Source organism: Quercus lobata, chromosome 6, assembly GCF_001633185.2.
Source record: "Quercus lobata isolate SW786 chromosome 6, ValleyOak3.0 Primary Assembly, whole genome shotgun sequence".
NCBI classification, from domain to species: Eukaryota; Viridiplantae; Streptophyta; class Magnoliopsida; order Fagales; family Fagaceae; genus Quercus; species Quercus lobata.
The window spans coordinates 37,972,685-37,994,119 of NC_044909.1; the positions used below are offsets into that span (position 1 = coordinate 37,972,685).

General features: G+C 34.6%; 1 protein-coding gene across 1 annotated transcript; it reads left to right on the forward strand.

Annotated features, from left to right (window-relative positions):
* The first annotated feature begins 4,126 nt into the window (after nucleotides 1-4,126).
* Nucleotides 4,127-8,426, forward strand: LOC115994178 (leucine-rich repeat receptor-like serine/threonine-protein kinase BAM1). The gene is made up of 2 exons (XM_031118236.1): nucleotides 4,127-6,855; nucleotides 7,258-8,426. Exons 1-2 carry the CDS (start codon nucleotides 4,263-4,265, stop codon nucleotides 7,716-7,718), a joined length of 3,054 nt encoding a protein of 1,017 aa, XP_030974096.1. The 5' UTR covers nucleotides 4,127-4,262; the 3' UTR covers nucleotides 7,719-8,426.
* The last annotated feature ends 13,009 nt before the right edge of the window (nucleotides 8,427-21,435 follow it).

The following is a 21,435-nucleotide window of genomic DNA, read 5'->3' on the forward strand; positions in this document are numbered from 1 at the left end:
GTTCTATACACCATACCCATCACAATATGGACATATTTCCAAAATTTAATACAAGTTTGCATCATGTTAAGTCCAATGCATTGAAACACTGAATCCAAATTTTTCCATATATTTAAAGAATTTTTTTAGTTTAACACATTTAAATCTCACCCTCTTTTTACAGTTTATTTCAATTTATCTTTTAACCATTTAACAAGATGCTTTTTTGACATTTAAAAAATTTATTCGATTTAAATTTTACCAATTGATAATAGATACCACTTTGGAAAAAAAATGTCGGTATGGATTAGACATATCTGAAGGAGTTGTTGAATTTAACCCTTTTAAATCATACCTTTTTAAAGTTTATTTCAATTTTAAGTTCATGGTATGATTATTTTTCACTTTTTGATGTAAAAAACAAAATATGACATTAGAAACTTCAAATGTTAAAGGTTTGTTTGTTACTTATTAATCTCCATGGAAATTTCTAGAGAATGACGGAGGAGTAATAATCATTTTTCAAAGGTTTGTCCATATTTGATTGGCATATATCTTTATCTTTTATATTTCTTTATGAATAAGTAATTAATATTAGTAATGAAAACAACAGTTTCAAAATCATGAACACACAGCATAGAAATGCTTCTAAATTCTCAAAGCAGCCGCAACATATCTCTATCGTGACCCGCAAACGGTAAAATAGACAAAAAAGTAGTCTGTTTGCCCGTTTGACCATGCAATTGAGCCCATGACACCTTTGTTTGACCAAAAGCAAAACACAGAAGAAACAACAGAAGATGTGAAAGTAAGTTTATTTTCGAAGGAAATTAAGAATAGACTAAAGGGGGTCCAAGGATTTGCCAAAAAATTTGTTTGTATTTAACAATTCCATAAAGCTCTCAACTAATTTGAGACGATTAATATTTACTGATGTCTTTTCAAGAAAATGTTTGATGAATCAAACTTCAAAATGCATTATACGCCTGATTATAAACAATTTCATAAATAAAATTCTTCTCTATATATACAATGAAAGCGATATTGTTCTTTTAGGGGCCATGACCCACCAAGGTGGTGAACATTTCTTTGTAAACTTTTGAAAATTAGGCCAATTATGGTGATAATTCCTATCGTAATCTCCACCAATTTTTGCGTATCAAACTCAAATATCCTAATTTTGCGGTGTATTTTAGTTATCTCGGTTGCACATATCCCAATCTTGCGATCATGTAAATTCTACATTTCTATATTCGAACAATCCAACGTAACAATGAGAGTCAAACACAAACCCAAGGCTTTTATACTTTAACCCTAATTCTACATGATAAATTTATTTAACTTTAAGTTTAATTCTGCGAGCCAAAAAAAAAAAAAAAACCTTAAAGTAAGTTCATTTCCCTCAAGATGAAAATCTTGTTTAAAAAAAAAAATTGGCTCTATTTATGATAATATGAAAGAACCCGTAGGGAAAGAAGATAGCAATATTACTTTTCAATTTCTTTTATATTTTAAGCATCAAAGTCCTAGAACAATAATCGCACTAAATAATGGGGCAAACCATCCGGAAGAATATAATCTAAGACGTTCATATGAGCAGATGAAACATATTCTCAGCCAATTTTTGAAAGCTCAATAGACTTCTTTTAGAAAAATAATATTAAAAATAAAAACCTCTAATATTAGTAGATTTTTTTTTTTTTGAGAAAATTTCAACCTAGCTCATCTGGTAAAGTCTGTAATGATTAAATAAGATATCCGAAGTTCAATTTCCGCCTACACAAAAAATCAATTTGTGTCTTGATCTGCGGACGCCATAGGTTGAAATTCTCTCAAAAAAATAATAATAATATTAGTAGATTGATTACAACAAAATTGCCATAATAAGTATTTGTTAGCAATAACTTGTTATTCTTATTGTATTTTTAAATAGATACGTGATTTGAGTCTATAATATCTATTTCAAAATAACTACTCTTTACAATCAAGTTAAGACAACACTTCTCAACCAAAAAGAAAAGAAAAGAAGAAGAAGAAGAAGTCAAGACACCAAACTAATTTATTTTCATTTTAATATAGACAGGATTTGAAAATTTTCATCCTACGTTTTTTATATGAAGATAAGAGATTTTAGTAAATGAGGTAACTAAAATCTCTTTGCCATTTTAACTTACTCAACAATTGCTAATTTAATAAAAATTTGGAAAAACACATTCAATTACTATAATTAATAATGGTTAACCCTCTATCACAAGTCACAATTTTGTTCACAAACTTCCAAGTACCATATTTGGCTTCCTACATTTTATACTAAACTAAAATTGTTAGGTTATTATCTAAATTAGCATATTTTGCTTTTTTTTTGACATATTTAATCTTCAAATTCCTCCATCTCTCTTCTCTTCCAGTACTATACCCCTCACACTGTCCATGCATTTTTCATGTTACCAACCACCACTGAACCAATCAAAATAATAATAATAATAATAAAATCAATTACTGTTATTTCACAGTATTTCGCCTAGGACCACTGAATTTGCCATAACTTGATAACATATGCAACCATGATTGGTAAATTATCATTTCCATAATCACTCATACTCACATAAACCCACTACTTTTCTCCATCTCTCACGGTCTCACCGTTGCACATGTTAGGTTTGCGGAACAGAAATTGTGTACACAAACCTTCTCTAATTTATGTACTATCAAATAACACCTATATATCAAAAACAAAAATAAAAAAAGCTTACAAATACATATTTAACCTCTCTAGCCTAGAAATGTTATATATAGCAAAATCATATTTCAAAACTTCAATTATAACAAAAGCTATCAATCAAACAAACATGAATAATAATAATTAAAAATAGTAATAGTTAAAATTAAGTTAAAAATCACACATATACATTTTCACACAGATCAAATCCTCACACAAAAAAAGAAGAAGAGAGAAATTCGTATATTCTTATTACTAGTTAAAAATTTTAATAAATAGCCAAAAAACCGAATCAAATTTGAACACCAATAATAGTAAAAAATATATATATAATTGGAGAACTAAGTCAATCAGCAAAATCAGAACCTTGATTACATTGGAGGGTAGCCTGATGAGCCGACTTCTCGATCCCAATAAGGCCCTTTTAGTCCTGATCTTGCTAGTGGCCTAGAGCATGACAAATTGTTAAGGCAAGGAAAAATTTTACCCTAATAATTTAAATTGTAAACCAGGTACATTGTACCAAAACTTTTGGTCCAAAAGCAAGTATTTGTTGAAAAATACAGTGAAAAATACAATCAATGTTTTGTCCTGATTTTGTTTAACTAAAATTTGGTTGTCCCACCCTTTTTTTGTAGCTGAATATTTGATTGTCCCATTTCAACACACTTTTTAGAGCTATCTTTTATCTTTCGGTGTACGAGATAATAGCTATCAAACTCAAACAAAGAAAGCCATGCTTTCTTTGTGGCAAAGACAAAAGAAGCCGTACTTTTTGTGCTTAGAATGTGTATCTTTGGGGAGTGAAAGAGGCAGGGTTGGGACCTTGGGCTAACAAGAGATGCATATTCGGAAATTTCCTTTTTTTCCTTTCATACCTTTTTATTTATTCCCTTCCTGCATCTACATGCATGCCCTTTATTTATTTATCTATTTATTTTTAAATTTTTTTTATTGGAACCTTCCTGCCCTTTTTTTTTTTTTTTTTTTGCTGAATCCTTCCTGCCCTAGTTAATGAACAATAAACATACATCCAAAATAAAAATAATAAATGATTAAATGAAAAACCTTCAAGATTTCAAGTATAACTCTCTCTCTCTCTCTCTACTCGTAAGTCGTAATTTGTAAGTACCTCCCCACCCCCAATGCATCTCTTCATGATTAAAATTTAAAGCTAGGACCTATCTACTTTAATTAAAAAAAAAAAAAAATCATATTGTTAAGTATTCCCCAAAAAAATAAAAAAAATTGAAAAACCTGCCCTATGGCTATGACATATCTACTTTTTGTTTTTTGGCTGAATATGACCTATCTATTCCTACTTGCTACTGCCATATAGGAGTAGTAAATAAAGAATAATATATAATCAATAATACTAATAATATGAGTTACTTTTTCAGTATTTTAAATAAAGATTGAAGAATAAAATCACACTAGCTTCAAAGTACAAAGTTTCAACCCCTTCTCATCAGTCTCACTGAACCTCTCTTCACTCCCACCACAGCCACTCTCCATCTACCCCCCCCCCCCCCATCCCAATACCAATCCAAAAAAAATAAAAAAAATGCAGCTCTTCCTCTTGCTCCTCCTCCTCCTCCACCTCCACCTTCAAATCCACACAACTCACTCAGCCCACATCCCAGAATACAAAGCACTTCTCTCCGCAAAGTCCCTCATAGAAGACCCACAATTGGCCCTTTCATCATGGAACGCCACCACGAACCACTGCACGTGGACGGGCGTCACGTGCAGCGACACCACTCACCGTCACGTGACATCTCTTGACCTCTCGGGTCTCAATCTCTCCGGCACTCTCTCCCCTGACCTCGCCCACCTCCGCTTCCTTTCCAACCTCACCGTCGCCTCTAACCAACTCTCCGGCCCCATTCCTCCGCAGCTCTCTTCTCTCTCGACTCTCCGCTACCTCAACCTCTCCAACAACATTTTCAACGGCACTTTCCCCACCCAACTCGCTTCTCTCAAGAACCTCCAGGTCCTCGATCTCTACAACAACAACATGACCGGTGAGTTGCCTCTGACTGTCGCTGAAATGCCTAACCTTCGCCATTTGCATCTCGGCGGTAACTATTTCACCGGTCAGATCCCGACCCAGTACGGACAATGGCAGTTTATTGAGTATTTGGCTGTTTCCGGCAACGAACTGAACGGCACTATACCTGCCGAGATCGGAAACTTGTCGACCCTGCGTGAGCTTTACCTTGGATACTTCAATGCCTACGAGGGTGGCATTCCCGCCGAGATCGGAAACTTGTCGGAGCTTGTTCGTATCGACGCCGCAAACTGTGGGTTAACCGGAGAGATACCACCGGAGATTGGGAAGCTACAGAAGCTCGACACTCTGTTTTTGCAAGTGAATGCGCTTTCTGGGTCTTTGACGGTGGAGCTTGGGAATTTGGCGAGCTTGAAATCCATGGACTTGTCGAACAACATGCTCACCGGTGAAATTCCATCCTCGTTTGCTCAGCTGAAGAACATGACGCTGTTGAACTTGTTTCGCAACAAGCTTCACGGCGCTATTCCCGACTTTGTCGGAGACTTGCCGGCGCTCGAGGTTTTACAGTTGTGGGAGAACAACTTTACCGGTAGCATTCCTCAGGGTTTGGGAAAGAATGGAAGGCTTAAAACTCTAGATCTTTCTTCCAACAAACTTACTGGGTCTCTGCCTCCTAATTTGTGTTCAGGAAATAAGCTTGAGACCCTGATTGCTCTGGGAAACTTCTTGTTTGGTCCGATTCCAGAATCACTAGGGAAATGCCAGTCACTGAGTCGGATCCGTATGGGTGAGAACTTTTTCAATGGCTCAATACCAAAAGGCCTTCTTGACTTGCCAGCGCTGACACAAGTAGAACTGCAAGACAACTACCTAGTGGGGGAGTTTCCTGAGACCAATTCGATGTCTGTTAATCTCGGACAGATTAGTCTCTCCAACAATATGCTTTCGGGGTCGTTGCCTTCGAGTGTTGGTAACTTCTCTAGTGTACAGAAGCTACTCCTTGATGGAAACAAGTTTTCGGGTCCAATCCCACCTCAGATTGGAAGGTTACAGCAACTTTCCAAGATAGACTTCAGCCACAACAAGTTCTCAGGTCCCATTGCACCTGAAATCAGCCAATGCAAACTTCTAACCTTTGTTGATCTCAGCCGAAATGATCTTTCGGGTCAGATTCCCAACGAGATTACTGGTATGAGGATCCTGAATTACCTCAACCTTTCGAAAAATCATCTTATTGGTAGCATTCCCGCTTCAATAGCAACTATGCAAAGCTTGACCTCTGTTGATTTTTCATATAACAATCTCTCTGGTTTGGTTCCTGGCACTGGCCAATTCAGCTATTTTAACTACACGTCGTTTTTGGGGAACCCAGATCTGTGCGGTCCTTACTTAGGGGCTTGCAAAGATGGGGTTGCCAATGGAACTCACCAAGCTCATGAGAAAGGCCCACTCTCTGCTTCTCTGAAACTTTTGCTTGTCATTGGATTGCTCATTTGCTCCATTGCGTTTGCTGTGGCAGCAATCATCAAAGCCAGGTCTTTGAAGAAGGCCAGTGAGTCTCGTGCCTGGAAATTAACGGCGTTCCAACGGTTGGATTTCACGGTTGATGATGTATTGGATTCGTTGAAGGAGGATAACATTATAGGCAAAGGTGGTGCTGGTATTGTGTATAAGGGTTCCATGCCAAATGCTGAACAGGTTGCCGTGAAAAGGCTTCCGGCAATGAGCAGGGGATCTTCCCATGACCATGGATTCAACGCGGAGATACAGACTTTGGGGAGGATTAGGCACCGACACATTGTGAGATTATTGGGGTTCTGTTCAAACCATGAGACTAATCTTTTGGTTTATGAGTACATGCCTAATGGGAGCTTAGGTGAGGTACTTCATGGCAAGAAGGGAGGTCATTTGCACTGGGATACCAGGTACAAGATTGCGATAGAGTCTGCTAAGGGCCTTTGCTATTTGCATCACGATTGTTCCCCATTGATCGTCCATCGCGATGTGAAATCAAACAACATTCTGCTTGATTCCAATTTTGAAGCTCATGTTGCTGATTTTGGCCTTGCCAAGTTTTTGCAAGATTCGGGCACTTCAGAGTGTATGTCTGCGATTGCTGGCTCCTACGGATACATAGCACCAGGTATGATATGATTCACAGCTGTGATATATTAATTGTGAATTTTTGTTGTTGTGGTTTGTGTTCCTATAGACATGCAAGTACTAACTTTTGTTTTCAAAGTCTTAATTATGTCAAAGATCTTGAAACCCAACATTGATTTTTTGTCTCGTACTGTGGTTTTAAATGAATTCTTGCATTATTTAGATTGTGGTTTTGTCTCTTTCATGTTTGAATTTTGACTATAACCCTGTAAACCATAACTCTCTTCCTTGTATAAGACTTTTATTTATGAACACAATCACAATTATGTTTATTTGTCAAATGGTCCGTCGGTAAAATGTTGACCTCAAATTGAAAAAATTGTGCAATTTAAATGTTATAGTACCTTATATAGGTTCTAATTAAAAGCGTTTGTTTTTGCAGAGTATGCCTACACTCTTAAGGTCGATGAAAAGAGCGATGTGTACAGCTTTGGTGTGGTTCTGTTAGAGCTAATTACTGGTAGAAAACCAGTTGGGGAATTTGGGGATGGTGTGGACATAGTTCAATGGGTCCGAAAAATCACAGACTCGAAAAAGGAAGGAGTTCTCAAAATCCTTGATCCAAGACTCCCCTCAGTTCCCCTCCATGAAGTGATGCACGTATTCTACGTTGCAATGTTGTGTGTCGAAGAACAGGCCGTGGAGCGCCCAACAATGCGAGAAGTGGTTCAAATTCTAACAGAGGTTCCAAAACCACCAAACTCAAAACAAGGAGACTCAACAGTCACATCAGAGTCATCCCCAACATCAGCCATTGTAGACTCTCCAACAACAACAACGACAACCAAAGACTCGAAAGACGCACAACCTCAATCACCACCACCTGATCTTCTAAGCATTTGAAGAAAGTGTTTTTAGTTTTGTTGGGAGTGGAAGTGTTTGTTCTAAAAAATTCCACGGATTGTGTTAGCTCTTTTTTATAATTTCAGCGTTTATTTTTAATTTTGTTTATTTTGGGGGAGGGTTGGCTAAGGTTTGCTCTAACTTTAAGGAGGTACTAGTACATGTTTCAAAGTTTTTGTGTACAGTGTAAGATTGGGGGGGTGATAATCGGATATTTGCTGCGTTTTGTCATTTTCATGCGCTAGTACTAGTAGCTACTTTTGTTACTGTGCTTCCTCTGATGTCTGTTTATGGTGCAGCTGTTACGTACTGTCCTGGTCCTCCATTTGTGTTGCCCTGTTAACGTCAAGAGCCAGAGTTTTGCATTTGGAAAAATGCAAGGCGAGTCAGTGTATTTGTATTTGACGTGTGAGGAGGGAAATTGAAAGAGACATGAACGGGGTATATGGAAAAATGTGTTTGTGGTCTGTGAATGTTAATGATGATGGACCCCAACATTGGATAGGCATTTGCGAAAACAGTGCCTTTCAATTACCGAGACTGTGGGTTTTCCCTGGTAGAGAGTAAAGCTGAGTGAAAAGTGAGAACTCTCTGGCTTTCTGGTTATGTATAGCCCTTTTTCTGAATTAAAAATTGATCGTAGCATGAACTAATGGACTTGTACTTTTCTTCATATGAAGAGTAAAATGCAGTCCATCTTCATTTGAATTTCCGAATGTAAACCTCTGCATCATCCATTTTCAGTTTTTGCAAACTTCACTCAAATTCTACTTATAACTATTTTAGCTATCTATTTATACTTTTGCATCTTGCTCTTCAAGTGTTTTACAAATTTCTATGATATAATTAATGTTCTTCCGCTTGTGTGCATTGGACTCGACACAATCATATCAGGTGGAGCACAAAATCGAGCTTTTTGTGGTATTATTCAAACTAGTTAGAGCACTCTAGAATTTTGCAAAATTTTGAATAGTGTTGAAGTTTTTGATAATTCTTAGGTTTAGGGGACATGAAAATAACTTTCGAATTTTACCTTCTACCCGCCAATCCGACAATTATCTGATTATCTCTGCTTGGAACTCAAATTTTCTTGCGGATTTTTGGAGGTATTGTGGCCCTTTTTAGCTCCCCACAAAAGTGACTGGTCATATGCCTCGCACGTGATTGACATGTAATGCAACACGTTGTTTGTTACAGAGCTGGTGAGTGTCCTTTTTGGTTTGTTCAACTTTTGAATCTTATTAGAATGAAGATTCTTCCAGTCTTCTGAAATTTCCAAAAATACCTCTCTACAGAATATGTATTATATTATGTGACTATACATTTACAAAGGGTGTTTGTGTCATGTAAAAAATATTTCTGGTGCAAATATGATACTGGGCTGGTGAATATTAACTAGTAGAAAAGGACATATAAGAAGAAATTATATTTTGGAGCCAACTTGCTCTCTATGCATATTTTTGAGAGGACCCAGACAATGCCCACGTCCCGGTTGCCTGGTTGGTAGTGTTTGTTATATACTATGCGTTTACTGTTGAGCTACTAATACGGTACTACCAACTAGCTTTAAAAAATACCATCAATTAGCTTTCTCAAAATCAATTAGCCTCCTTCGAGATCTTACCTCAAAATCAATTTTGATGGGGCCGTGTTTAAATAGAAAAACGTAGTTGGAATAGGCGTTGTAATCCGGGATTAAAAGGGTCAAGTAATGGCATTCATGGCCGAGAAGATCCTCCTCGCAAGTTCAATTGCAATTGTGGAAGCTATGGCAGCTGTCAAGGCCTTAACCTTTGCTCAAGATATTGGACTGTCATCTCTTATTTTATAGGGAGACTCAGAGATAATCTTCAATGCCTTGAGGAGTGAGGATGTCTCATTGGCGTTTTACAGTCATTTGATTGATGAGGCAAAATGTTTAGTTGAAAACTTTATTGTTGTTCATTTCTTCAGTATAAAATTGCTGGACATGTAAGCGGATTTTTGGTGTGAATGAAGGATGTTTTTCCACATTTCAATACTGTAATTTTAGTTGATATGACTGACATTTCTTAATAAAGGTACAACATTTTTCTCAAAAATAAAAACTTTAAATTAAAATTAAAAAAAATAATAATGACACATTCAAGTTTACACCCAATTTCAAACCAATTTTTTTAGGATTTTGTGCTTTTGAGAATAACATATTTTAGTAATTTACTTGTATAATGCAAGATAAAGCTAAAAACTAATTTCTCTTCAAAAAATGTAAAAATTATTTGAAATAGGGCTGAAAAAAAAACAGAGTCCTAGGCTCCTAGCAAACAAGAGCACGTGCTAATATATAATATATTTAACCATTTTAAATATAATGGGAAAAAAAAAAAAAGTGGTGAACACTTGCTAAACAACTATCCAATTTACAGTCATCAGTCCACTCACTCGAATATAAAATTGGGCGCGAAAGGTATCTATGCGAAAGCGTACGCCAGTGTTTGATACTGAAATGACAAATGCAAGAAGAGTGAAAGATCTGTTTGCATGAGAGTTGGGACATCCTTTCATCAACGTGGCATGTCCCATCTTTGTAAAGGACTTCTAGATTGGGGCTTTGGCTTGTGGGAGTTAGCATATTTTGGCTTAGTCTCTGACTGATGGGTTACGAAGTTTGATTCTTCTTTCAACATTAAATGATGTCTTGTTTACCAAAAAAAAAAAATGATGTCTTTGTATGGGAGAATCTTCAATGTTGTATTCGTCGGTTTAAATGGGCTAGCTAGGATGAGTTTTTAAAATAAAAAGAAATAAAAAATTCTATTTATCAGTTCTTGTTCTTTTATTATTACATACCATACCACATCTACACCAAAACTTCATGACATAAGTGATTGTAAATTTGTAATTAGGGTTTACACATGAATCTATCATCTTCTTTTTCTCATGATTCACAGTTGCATACATTAGAGTTATTGCAAAATTATAATACAAAAGTTTTATTGCATACATTAGGGTTTACACATGGGAGCATTACTAGAGAACTTCTCTAATATTCCATTCTCTTTTACATCCTAAAATGCATTCATACTTGCATAATAACACTAAAATCTATAGTATGTGATGATGCAAAAAATTAGCAGTTGAGCTTCTCGTCGTAGTGGATGGTCATGGACTAAGTTGTAATTAGGGTCATTTCTGTTGGAGGAAAACCTACAAAAATGAATTGGGTGGAAGAGTAACATGCCAGTGTGGCGTTAGCCAAACTACCTCCGATGCTTAAGTTAGTAAGGGAGAAAGATTTTAGAGAGAATTGATTGGAGTGTGATTTTCGAAAGTATTTGTGTGTACCTTTAACTTCTGTTGCATTCTCTTTTATAGTTGTGTGAATAATTAATGAGCAATGAATTGCTGTATTTATGTTTAATGACTAGTGCGTTACAAAGTCTCTGTCTGAAGTTCATAACTCATTTTGTGACCATTGCTTCGTCCGTTACGCTTTATCATCAATGAGCCTAATAAATGCGTTACGTTTTTTCTTGGTAAATGACGATCTTAGTTTAATAACAATCATAAATTTCCGACTCATCAGTATGTATCTCAATATTCATGAGATAACCCTTGAATTAAGGAGGGTATATTAAACATGATAATCTCTTTGATGTATTGAAGGGATTACATCCTTGAGCAACATAAATATTAATGGGGGACGATCACCGGTACAAGTACAAGAAAAGAAGGCAGCGTTTAACATTTCTTCTATTAGTTTGTATGCTGACTTAAGTATCAGAGAGTCTCTCATTCAACCTGACTTTGACATATCACCTCAGTACCTTTTCCTCTATGTAGGTTATGGATCGGGTTAGACCGTTGATCAAATAGTATCATTGCTACAACTGGCTTAGCTAGAGATAGAACTCAATAGATGAAAGGCTAAAGGTTACTGTGCAAGAGGACAAAATGGCTCTAAATTAGGATTTGCCCATTAGCTGTAGCCCTTAAGAACTAGTGGGGTAAGCAGCGTGATATTAAATATTAATGATTAAACCTAATCCAACCTACTCTCACTCACTAAGAATAATAAGTCCAAACTAGAAATTTGAATTTTATTCAATTGAAAGGAAAATGGATTGACAATATGCAAAAGCATACAATAGATAAGATAACGCATGCTGCAATAGTAATTGTTCCAAGTGGATTATCAAACTAGTAGTTCTAAAGAAAAACTAGTACAATAGCTCCGCGTATCATTGCTTCATGATTGATGAATTGGGACAAATTTCAATTAGGAAGCTCTATTACACCAAACTTAGAGGACAAAATATTTTAGAATGGACAAATGTAAAATGTGAATGTTTGCAAGATTTTGATTACAAATTTTGTTAGATTTTGATTTATCCACATTGTTAAAATGTGTAAATTGTTAAAATGTGTAAGAACTCTAACTTTTAGTTTTAATAGAATCCTACTCTGCTTTGAAAAGAAACAAAATGATCCCAATATGACAAACAACTTTTTAAAAAATCTACCAAACATGGGATTCCAATAGGGGACTAGCTTTTTGTCTAGCAACCTCGGCCTCTCCTTTTGCTAGAACTATATCATATCTATCAAATAGTCTCATTTTCCTCATATATGAATATATCTATCAAATAGTTTTTTCATATTCGAGTCAACTCCTTTCACTGTACTTAGTTGTCTTATGTTATCTTTTTCAGCAACAAATAATGTGTTTGAATACCGTTTATTTTGCTGAAACTAAAAATATATTGCTGAAAGTATTGTAGATAAAGGTAAAAATTAGTTGAAATAATACAGTGAGTCTCATAAATTGTACCAAAGAGTACAGTGAGACCTATAAATAGTAGCAAAAATAAGCTGAATAGTAAAATAATTTTAATTTTCCAACATATGTATTGTATTAGTTTGTAGAAGTACACTAGCTAGTACTATATAGCATGAAAGCACAAAAAAACCAAGGATTTAGAAAAATTCTCTAGTACACTAGCTAGTACTATATAGCCCTGCACCTCCTTTCCTTTCCTTGTTATGATAGTGGACAAATACAATAATAACTAATAATTTCCTTTAATATATGGAGATACTACTAGTTTTGATTTTTAAAATACTTCCACAGTCAAGACAAGGAAATAAAATTTTATGAATAAAACCTACATTAGGTTTGCAAACTATGAACAACATATGTATTGTATTAGTTTGTAGAAGTATATTTCTGAAGTCAAGATAGCTACCTAATTTTGTATTTCAGATTCAAGGTTCCATAATTTTGACAACTTTTTAATTGCTATTTGATCGATCGAACAACTAGTAATGTTGTTTGTATTTTTTTGAAATATGTATGAGTGAAAAAGTGTGTGGAAATGCGTGTAATGTTGTTTAAAAACTGAAAACATGTTACTAAAATGTTCTACCAAACGAGCCCTAAGATTTTTGTCTTTTGAGCTTATTTGGATTGATCAAAATGCAACATACCTAAAACATAAATTGAGCCCATATACAGCCTAAGGTATATAAGAAACCCCTAGAGCATGTGAAAAAAGCTATTGGAGAGTTTTCTTATTGTAGATCTCAAGGATTTCTGCTCCTTGCTCTCAAAAGCTACATCAATAACCGTTGTATTGAGGTTGCTGCACATTCTAGAAGTTAAATGCTAGACTAGAATCTTCATATGGGTACTTGAAGTCATAAATAGAGGTTTGCCTGCAACAAACTCCATAACTAATGAGTTCGTGGATTAGAAGTTACATTAGATAACATCAGTAAGTATTTACTAGGTCGTAGCCATGGTTTTAAAAACCAGACTGGAGGCAAAACCATTTAATTTGATTTTTGATCAATTTTGGGCGTTTTTGACCGGACCGGATTGATACTTGGTTTCTGATCAGATCGGCCGGTCTGGTTTGGTTTTAAAACCATGGTAGTAGCATTTAGAGTTAGATAATTCTATCTTGTACAAAATTTGATTTAGTTAATGGATTTATTTTACCTTGGGGTTGGTAAGGTCAAACCCTACCCATGGTTTTTACTTTGGAACGATTGTCTATTGGTTTTCTTGTGTTCACCATATTGTGTTGTTAACTTTCTACTGCATTGACATTTTATTGCACAATATTAGTGTTGTTCACTTAACCAATGGCTGTTCAAAATTGATCTAATTGTGTTGTTCTAAACTAATAGTTGCTATATGTTAGGGTCTAGTTAATGGGTACCTTTAGAATATTTGTTAATGGATCATTTTAGAAAAATTTTGATGTTATTTTTATGAGAAATATAAAGAGTTCTTAAAAAAAAAAAACAGTATATGTTAACTTTTTCGGTATGTTAATAGTATATGAAACGAAAATCATATAAAGAGAATTCAAGAACAGATTTAGACGGAGAATTTGGTCTGAGCAATAAATACAAAATTATAGGGGAAAGGGTTAAGTCCACAGTGTAGGTAGGATAATTCTTGATGTCGCACCCCACATGACAGCCCTAATTTAATGTTGCCATCTCTTGTTTTCTTTGACTTCATTCAATGCTTTCGACAAAAAAAGCCATCTAAATTTCTAGATTCAATAAAGTACCTTGTATAATGATATTGCATGATACTTATATATAATATCTTGTCTCATAGAAAAGAAAAAAGAGAAGAAAAAGTAAAAAGTAGTATTAAAGATATATTACTATCTTTTAAGCCAAAAAAGAGAGTGAAAGAAGGAAAGAAAAAGGAAAAAAAAGAAAGAAAGAAAGGTAATGTAATGTTACCATCTTGAATATCATATCGGTTGGCTTTTATTTTTTTCCCTTTATAAAATAAAGTCAAGTTTACCTCTAAAGGGAGTTAACGAGTCGAAAGTTCACCCCCTTTTAAGTTGAGCTTGAGCTGGGACGCAATTAGATCAGCGGGCCGTTGATAGCTACTTAATAGTAAAATAGATGTTTTGCTCTTTATTTTTTTATTTTTGTTTATGAAGCTTTAAGATAGAGTATGTTAGATTCTCAAAAAAAAAAGATAAGAGTATGTTATGTCCATGTCACGAATAAGTATTTTGCTCAATGGTACAGTTGTACACAGGACGTGAGATATTAACTTTGAGACTTTTTGTTGTCCCTTAGAATAGGGTAGCGGGAATTTAAACTCTGTATGGTCACATATGAGAACACTGAAATGTCAATAATTTGGAGCCAATCCATTAACCAATTATCTACGATGTAATTCAGATTAAAATCCTTTAGAATATTTAGAGTAACATCTCTATGGGCTTTCTAAGACACATCCATCTTTAAGATGCACCAATCGATTTTGAAATAAGTAATTTCAGTGACAAAGGTTTAAGTTTATGCACTTTGGAATAACAACACTATTACACTCACATTTAAATCCCACGGCTAAGGCTCAAGGTAAGGAACTCTCAAAAGAAAAAGTTTGAAAAAGTCTCACAAATAAAAGCACTCTAGAAAGAGGACTTGAATATTTTAGACACCTTAAAGTTGTTGTTGTTGTTGGGTTTTTTTTTTTTTTTTTTTTTTGGGTGAACAGACGCCTTAAAGTTGTTAAATTATTCATGCAAGCTCGGTTAAATAAGTGTTGAGCAAAGGTCTCATGAACTTTCATTTAAAATTTGTTTTAGTGAAGGTTGAGCGAGAATTTCATAAACTTTTTGTCAGACATTGGCTCAAGTGAGAATATTTTCTCTTGGTCCAATCTTCTGAGCCATGAGTCATCTTCTTGACTCGATTTAATATAAACCAAATTTAATTAAAATACAATTCTTACAACACTTTATTTTGATATAGGAATTTAGTGAACAATCTAAGGCCTAACCCACCTCATTGATCAAAAACTATCTACACATGGTGGAGAGCAAAAAGCACTTACCAAACAATTCTTTCCTCTTTTTTGCTATAGAAATTAGAAAACCACATCCAAAAGGCCATATCCCCACTGAAAACTATATTCATTGAATTTCGCTTAAGTTGGTTCAATCCTTTATGAATTGCCAACTGCTTCAGCATGTTAAGCTTGTGTTTGCCATATATTGTTAGTCCACTTTTTTCATAATTCGATCTTTGAGGTTATTGGTAACTAACATAATATTGGAACCTAAATTGAGCATTTAGGTGAGGAGTTTTATTCATCTTCTCATTTTTGTTTTTTATTTTTTATTTAATTGTTCACAGCGTTATTCAATTGTAAGTGCATGTTTGGTTATCATATTTTGGGCAAAAAGAATTTACGTTTGCAAATGCGTTTGGTAAAATTTAATTACAAATCATGCCTTTTTGGCTGTATAACGTGATTTTTTGCATTTCCACATTAAATCAAGTGATTAGCAATAACAAAAAGCCCTTTTTTCAAATAATACAATTTCAGAAATTGAACCAAACTCACCCTTAACATTTACAACTATAAAAATGTTTTCAAACATCTTCCGACACTAATTGGTCAAAGTGTGATTGGATGATGGTCCAACAACTCCCAATATTGTTTTTTTTCCCAATAGGTGGAAGGTGGATGCAGGAATATAATCTCGTTTTGTCATTTTTTTGCTTTTTTTTTTCCAACTACAACCAAGGACCAACGGCAACGTAGAGACCACGAGTAATGCAATGCCTTTTTTTCCTGAAAGTGTCCTGATATTATATTCTTAAAGGCTTACCAAAGATAAAGTGTTAAAGGATAAAAAAGAATGAGACAGAATAGGCCAAAGTTTCCACTCTACACTGTGGAAGATAAGGCATCAAACTTAAATGTAAAGACAACAATGAGTTTCAAATCTGCTTCTAATACCCGTGGTTACATCAAGTGAACTATGGATACCCAAGGAGTGGAATATTAAAATGTCTATGTCAAATTAATGGATGATGTGATTTATACCAATAAACATTCACGAGACGCTTTTATATAATGGTGTAGATAAAGTTATTAGTTTTTCTACACCCACAACTTTAGTCACAATTTTTATAATAATTCATGTTATAATTGTGGCAAAAAAAAAAATTGTATCTACATGCTTTTATTACTTTATTATGAATATAAGGATTCATTTTAATTACAAATTAAATATATATATATATATATATATATGGGTTTGGTTAATGTGTGCCTTTAGAGCACACATTAAACTATTCATTTTTAGAAACATTTTCTCGAAAATTGAAAAAGTTATCGATACTTTTTTAATTCCCAAGAATTTTTTTTCAAAAATGATTTATTATTGTATGCTCTTAGGACACACATTAACAAAATCCTCTATATATAAATATATTGTGGGTCCGAGAGGTCTGCAATCCGGCCCAAACTCTATCTGGGCCCAGGGCCCGTGCCGAGGAGGTATCTTGCCGAAGACGAATGATCAGTGGCCGAGGTAGCAAGGGGAACGGCTGAGAACCTACCCTGTCCTCGGCATTCCAAAGTTTCAATGGAAAGACCAACACCATGGTGTAGGCAATCCCCAAAAAGCCCCCTCAAGGGGATGTGAACGGAATGGGACCCATAGGGAAGCAGGGTGTGAAATTGGACCAAGGAAAATACGTCCCCTCTTCAGTAAATGCATCTGCCAATACTCAGAGCTGATTAATGAGAAAAGACGTTTGGACGGTGTAAACTTCGATCCATGCAACTAATAGAAAGTTAGACGGGACGGTTGATGGGATGGATATAGAAATAAGCTCCTGCCTGACCTACAAGTGGAGGGCTAGGATCAACCAAGAAGGACTATATAATGTAAAAGTTAGTGCACCCAACAGGGGTTAGGAAAAGTGGTCAAAAACCAGAGCCTCCCAGCCCACCTCCAGGAGAAAGACTCCAGGGGTGAAGGAAAACTTAAACTTGTACGAACACCGCGAAAAACCCACCGCCTGTCAACCAGGGCTTAACCTTCCAAACCCACACTCTACAAATGATATTGTTAGGGGCCTTTTTACGTGCGAACCCGACACCGTTACGGTCCGCCACAAATCGCGTCCTTACATATATATATATATATATATATATATATCCATTCATGCTGTCTAGCTAGCAATGAATATGATCTTCCTCCCAGTCACCAGTCACCAGCACTGCATATACACTTACACTGTTCCACACGTCAAACCTGAATTTTATTGCACGGAATATACATGCACCCAAGTAAAAAACAAAAATGGAAATGAAGACTTCATTAAATCACCCCCACTTTTGTTTTATTAAAACACATTTAATGCAAAATATGCAAAGGGAGGGAGACATTTGAGGTGATGTTGGAAAAGCAAAAAGGTTGGACGTGACTCTACCTTTCAACTTTCATACATGTTCGTAACTTTTGAATATTAAATACCATAATAAAAAAGTGTAAGGAGACACAGGGGCAAATGAAAGCTGTAAAGTAAATCAAAAACTTTTGCCCATGTTAAACTTTAGGCGCTAGGTCTTTTTTTTTTTTTAAGTTTGTATAGTAATTTTAGCACAGAATGAGCAAAGTGTTTTTTTCTTCCACTACTTAATTTTATATTCAATCCTACCCTCTTAAAATTTTAGAGTATTACTACAAAAATTAATCTTTGTCCAAATTTAATTATTATAATATTTTTGAACGTGTGCATTAAGGTTGGTTTAGAATAATTTATCTAACTTTTTTTTAAAATAGAGTAATATTAAATACATAACTTTTGTCACAACTTACTTATGTTGTAAATTGTAAGTAGTGGAGTTGTTGACTCATCACTCACGACTTACCACATGAGCAAGTTGTAGAAAAAGTTATGGTTTTAGTATTTTCTCCTAAAATATTTTTGCTAAAAATACTATAAATAAAGATATAAGTTAAATAAAATAACTAACTAACTCACATAAAATCTGCAAATAATAAAAAAATTAAGCAAAAATAAACTAAAACAAGTAAATGACTCACATGAGACTCACAAATAATAATAAAAATAAGCAATAAACTAACTTATAAGTGCAATCTAAACAGATACTTAATTACTTAATTAATCTCCTAAGTAAGTAGTACCGTTCCACACGTACTGAAAAAATCCCGTAGGGATTATTAAAAATAGTTAATAGAAGATTTAAATCTAACAACTTTATAGATCCATTCAAAAAAAAAAAAAAAACAACTTTATAGATCCTATGAAACCTCAGAACAACTACATTACCCTTGAGTTACCACATCTTAATATCTTGATTATAAAAATGGAAAGTAAACATCTTACACTGTTCACCATTCAAGTGAAACACGTCAATTGAGAGTGAGAGAGCGAGATGACAGCTTGATGAACAGTAAAGGATGAATGGTTTTTGTTATAAATGCAGACATATAAAGAAGTTTGTGGGGTGTATCGATTGATGAGCAGAAAGGGTGGGGGCCAAGAAGGCAGGAAATGAGAAGGGGAACTCTTGCTTTAATTATGTAATGTTTCACGGCCAATTCTTCATAATCATTGTTCAGCTTCTGCACGTATTCATTTCATGCCGATATGAGTTGCCGTATCCATAACGAGTCAATAAAGTTTATAATTCAAGTACATTTTTATCCATCATTTCTTCTTTATTTATTCACCAACCAACACTAACGATACTACCGCACCTTCTTCCACTCACACTTCTTGTATGGTGCATAAGCACGTGTATGTGTATATCATTCAATCACAATCAAAGAAAGTGATTTAAATTCAATCACAATAAAAGAAAGAGAAATTTAAATCGCTGTGTTAGTTGAAATTACCGAGAAGTATCAATTAAGTTATAAGATTCTTAAAGTGCATGTACTCATGTAGGGTCACGATTCGTGGCGGACCGTAACAGTGTCGGGTTCGCACGTAAAACGGCCCTAACAATATAATTTGTAGAGCGTGGGTTTGAAAGGCTAGGCCTTAATCGATAGGTGGTGGGTTGTTCAGGGGGTTCATACAAGGTTAAATGATCGTCACCCCTAGAGTACTTCTCATGGAGGTGGGCTGGGAGGCTCTCATTTCTTGGCCACTTTTTCCCAGCCCTTTCCCAAGATTCCTTAGTTTTCCTTTTATACTCGCCTGTATCCATTTATCCTTCATCCACGTATAGGGTCAATCTTTCCAAGGCTGATACTTGTCCCATCAGTCTATCCCCCAAAGTCATTGGGGGTGGTTGTAAAAGCGAAAGAATGCGGCCCTGTCGGGTTCAGAACATTAAATGATAATAACCGCAGCTTTCCCTGGATATTTTAGATCTTTTTTCCGAGTTTCAGTTTTATACCATTTTTATCCTTCTTTACGAGGGGGAACTTTGGGTCTGCCGAGGACTGAACTACCCTCAGCGGTACCCAAAGTCTATTTTGTTGAACTTGGGCCATAATCCTCCTCGGCTTGGCCCATAAATCATTTACGCCCTACAACTCATATATATATATATATATATATAAATATATATATATATATATATATATAAAGAATTAGGTTTAAATTATATTTTGTATAATTTTAAATAATGTTATATCACTCAATATTTTTTAATTGAATGCAAATTTTAATAAATCTACTATTAGATTACATTATCTTCATATATTTTTTATGCCTATAAAATTTCAAAGTGATAAAAAATTAATAGTCATGTCATCAATCAATTGTTTAAATTCAAGTTTTTGTAATTTAAAATAATGCATAAAAGATGAGTTTATGGATCAAATGGTAAATAACATCCAATTGACATGAAAATTGGCATGAATGTTAAGAACATATAGAACATGTATTTCAATGGTGAGATTTCAAAATATGAATTCTATAATAAGTTATTGAGTGTTATAACATTATTTAGAATTACACCAGGTGTAACTTAAACTTAATATATATATATATATATACACACACATATACATATATAAAAGCACATAAAGTTACACTAGGTATAACTTGAACTCAATCCGTATATATATATATATATATATATATATATATGAAAGCAATGTAGGCATATTATTCAGTGGGTGAAAACATATTAAAATTGAAAGATGACTAGAAATAGCAAATACTCTTTTCAAAAAATAATAATAATAACAAATAGCTTTGCCTTTTGAGGACTTTGAAAAGGTTATTGGCCTTAATGTAGAAATCCACACTTTTGATCTGTTAGGCCCAAAGTCAATCTAGCAATGGTCCGTAGTGCTCACATGCTTTTCCACATCAAAGGATTATGGATCACCAAACCCAGCCTCATCAGAGTGAAAGTAGTCAAGACATAAGCTTAACTGTAAGTGTATTTAATCCATTTATTAATAAACTCAAGTTCTTAATTCCCCCCAATGTCAAAAATAAATATTGGGATGTGAACTGATAAAAAGAAGTGGATTGGAATTGATAAATTTTTGAACCCAAACCTATGTGACGGAGCTAGTACTTAGAATGTCAATTGATAAAAAGAAGTAATCAGAGGGTGCATGGGTTTGAATTGATGAATTTTTCAACTCAACCTAAGTGAGTGAGCCAGGATTTGGAGTTAGAGGAATAGCTCTGCTGTTGGCTGCATGTGGTGCCTTCAACTTCCAGCTTTGTTGTTGTTTAGCCGATGAGTTTGTTTTTTGGGTAGCATGCATCTATTGCTAGTAAGAACAAAATTATTTTGTTTAAAAATTTTTAAAGGGCCAAATTGTTTATTTTAGGTAAAATTGATTAATTGAGCTTAAATTTTTTAACTTTGTTATTGGTAATTTATGTTGTAGGGCTAATTTTTTTGAACTTGTGTATTTTGTTTTAGATTTTTTAAATTTTTTTATGGCCTTCA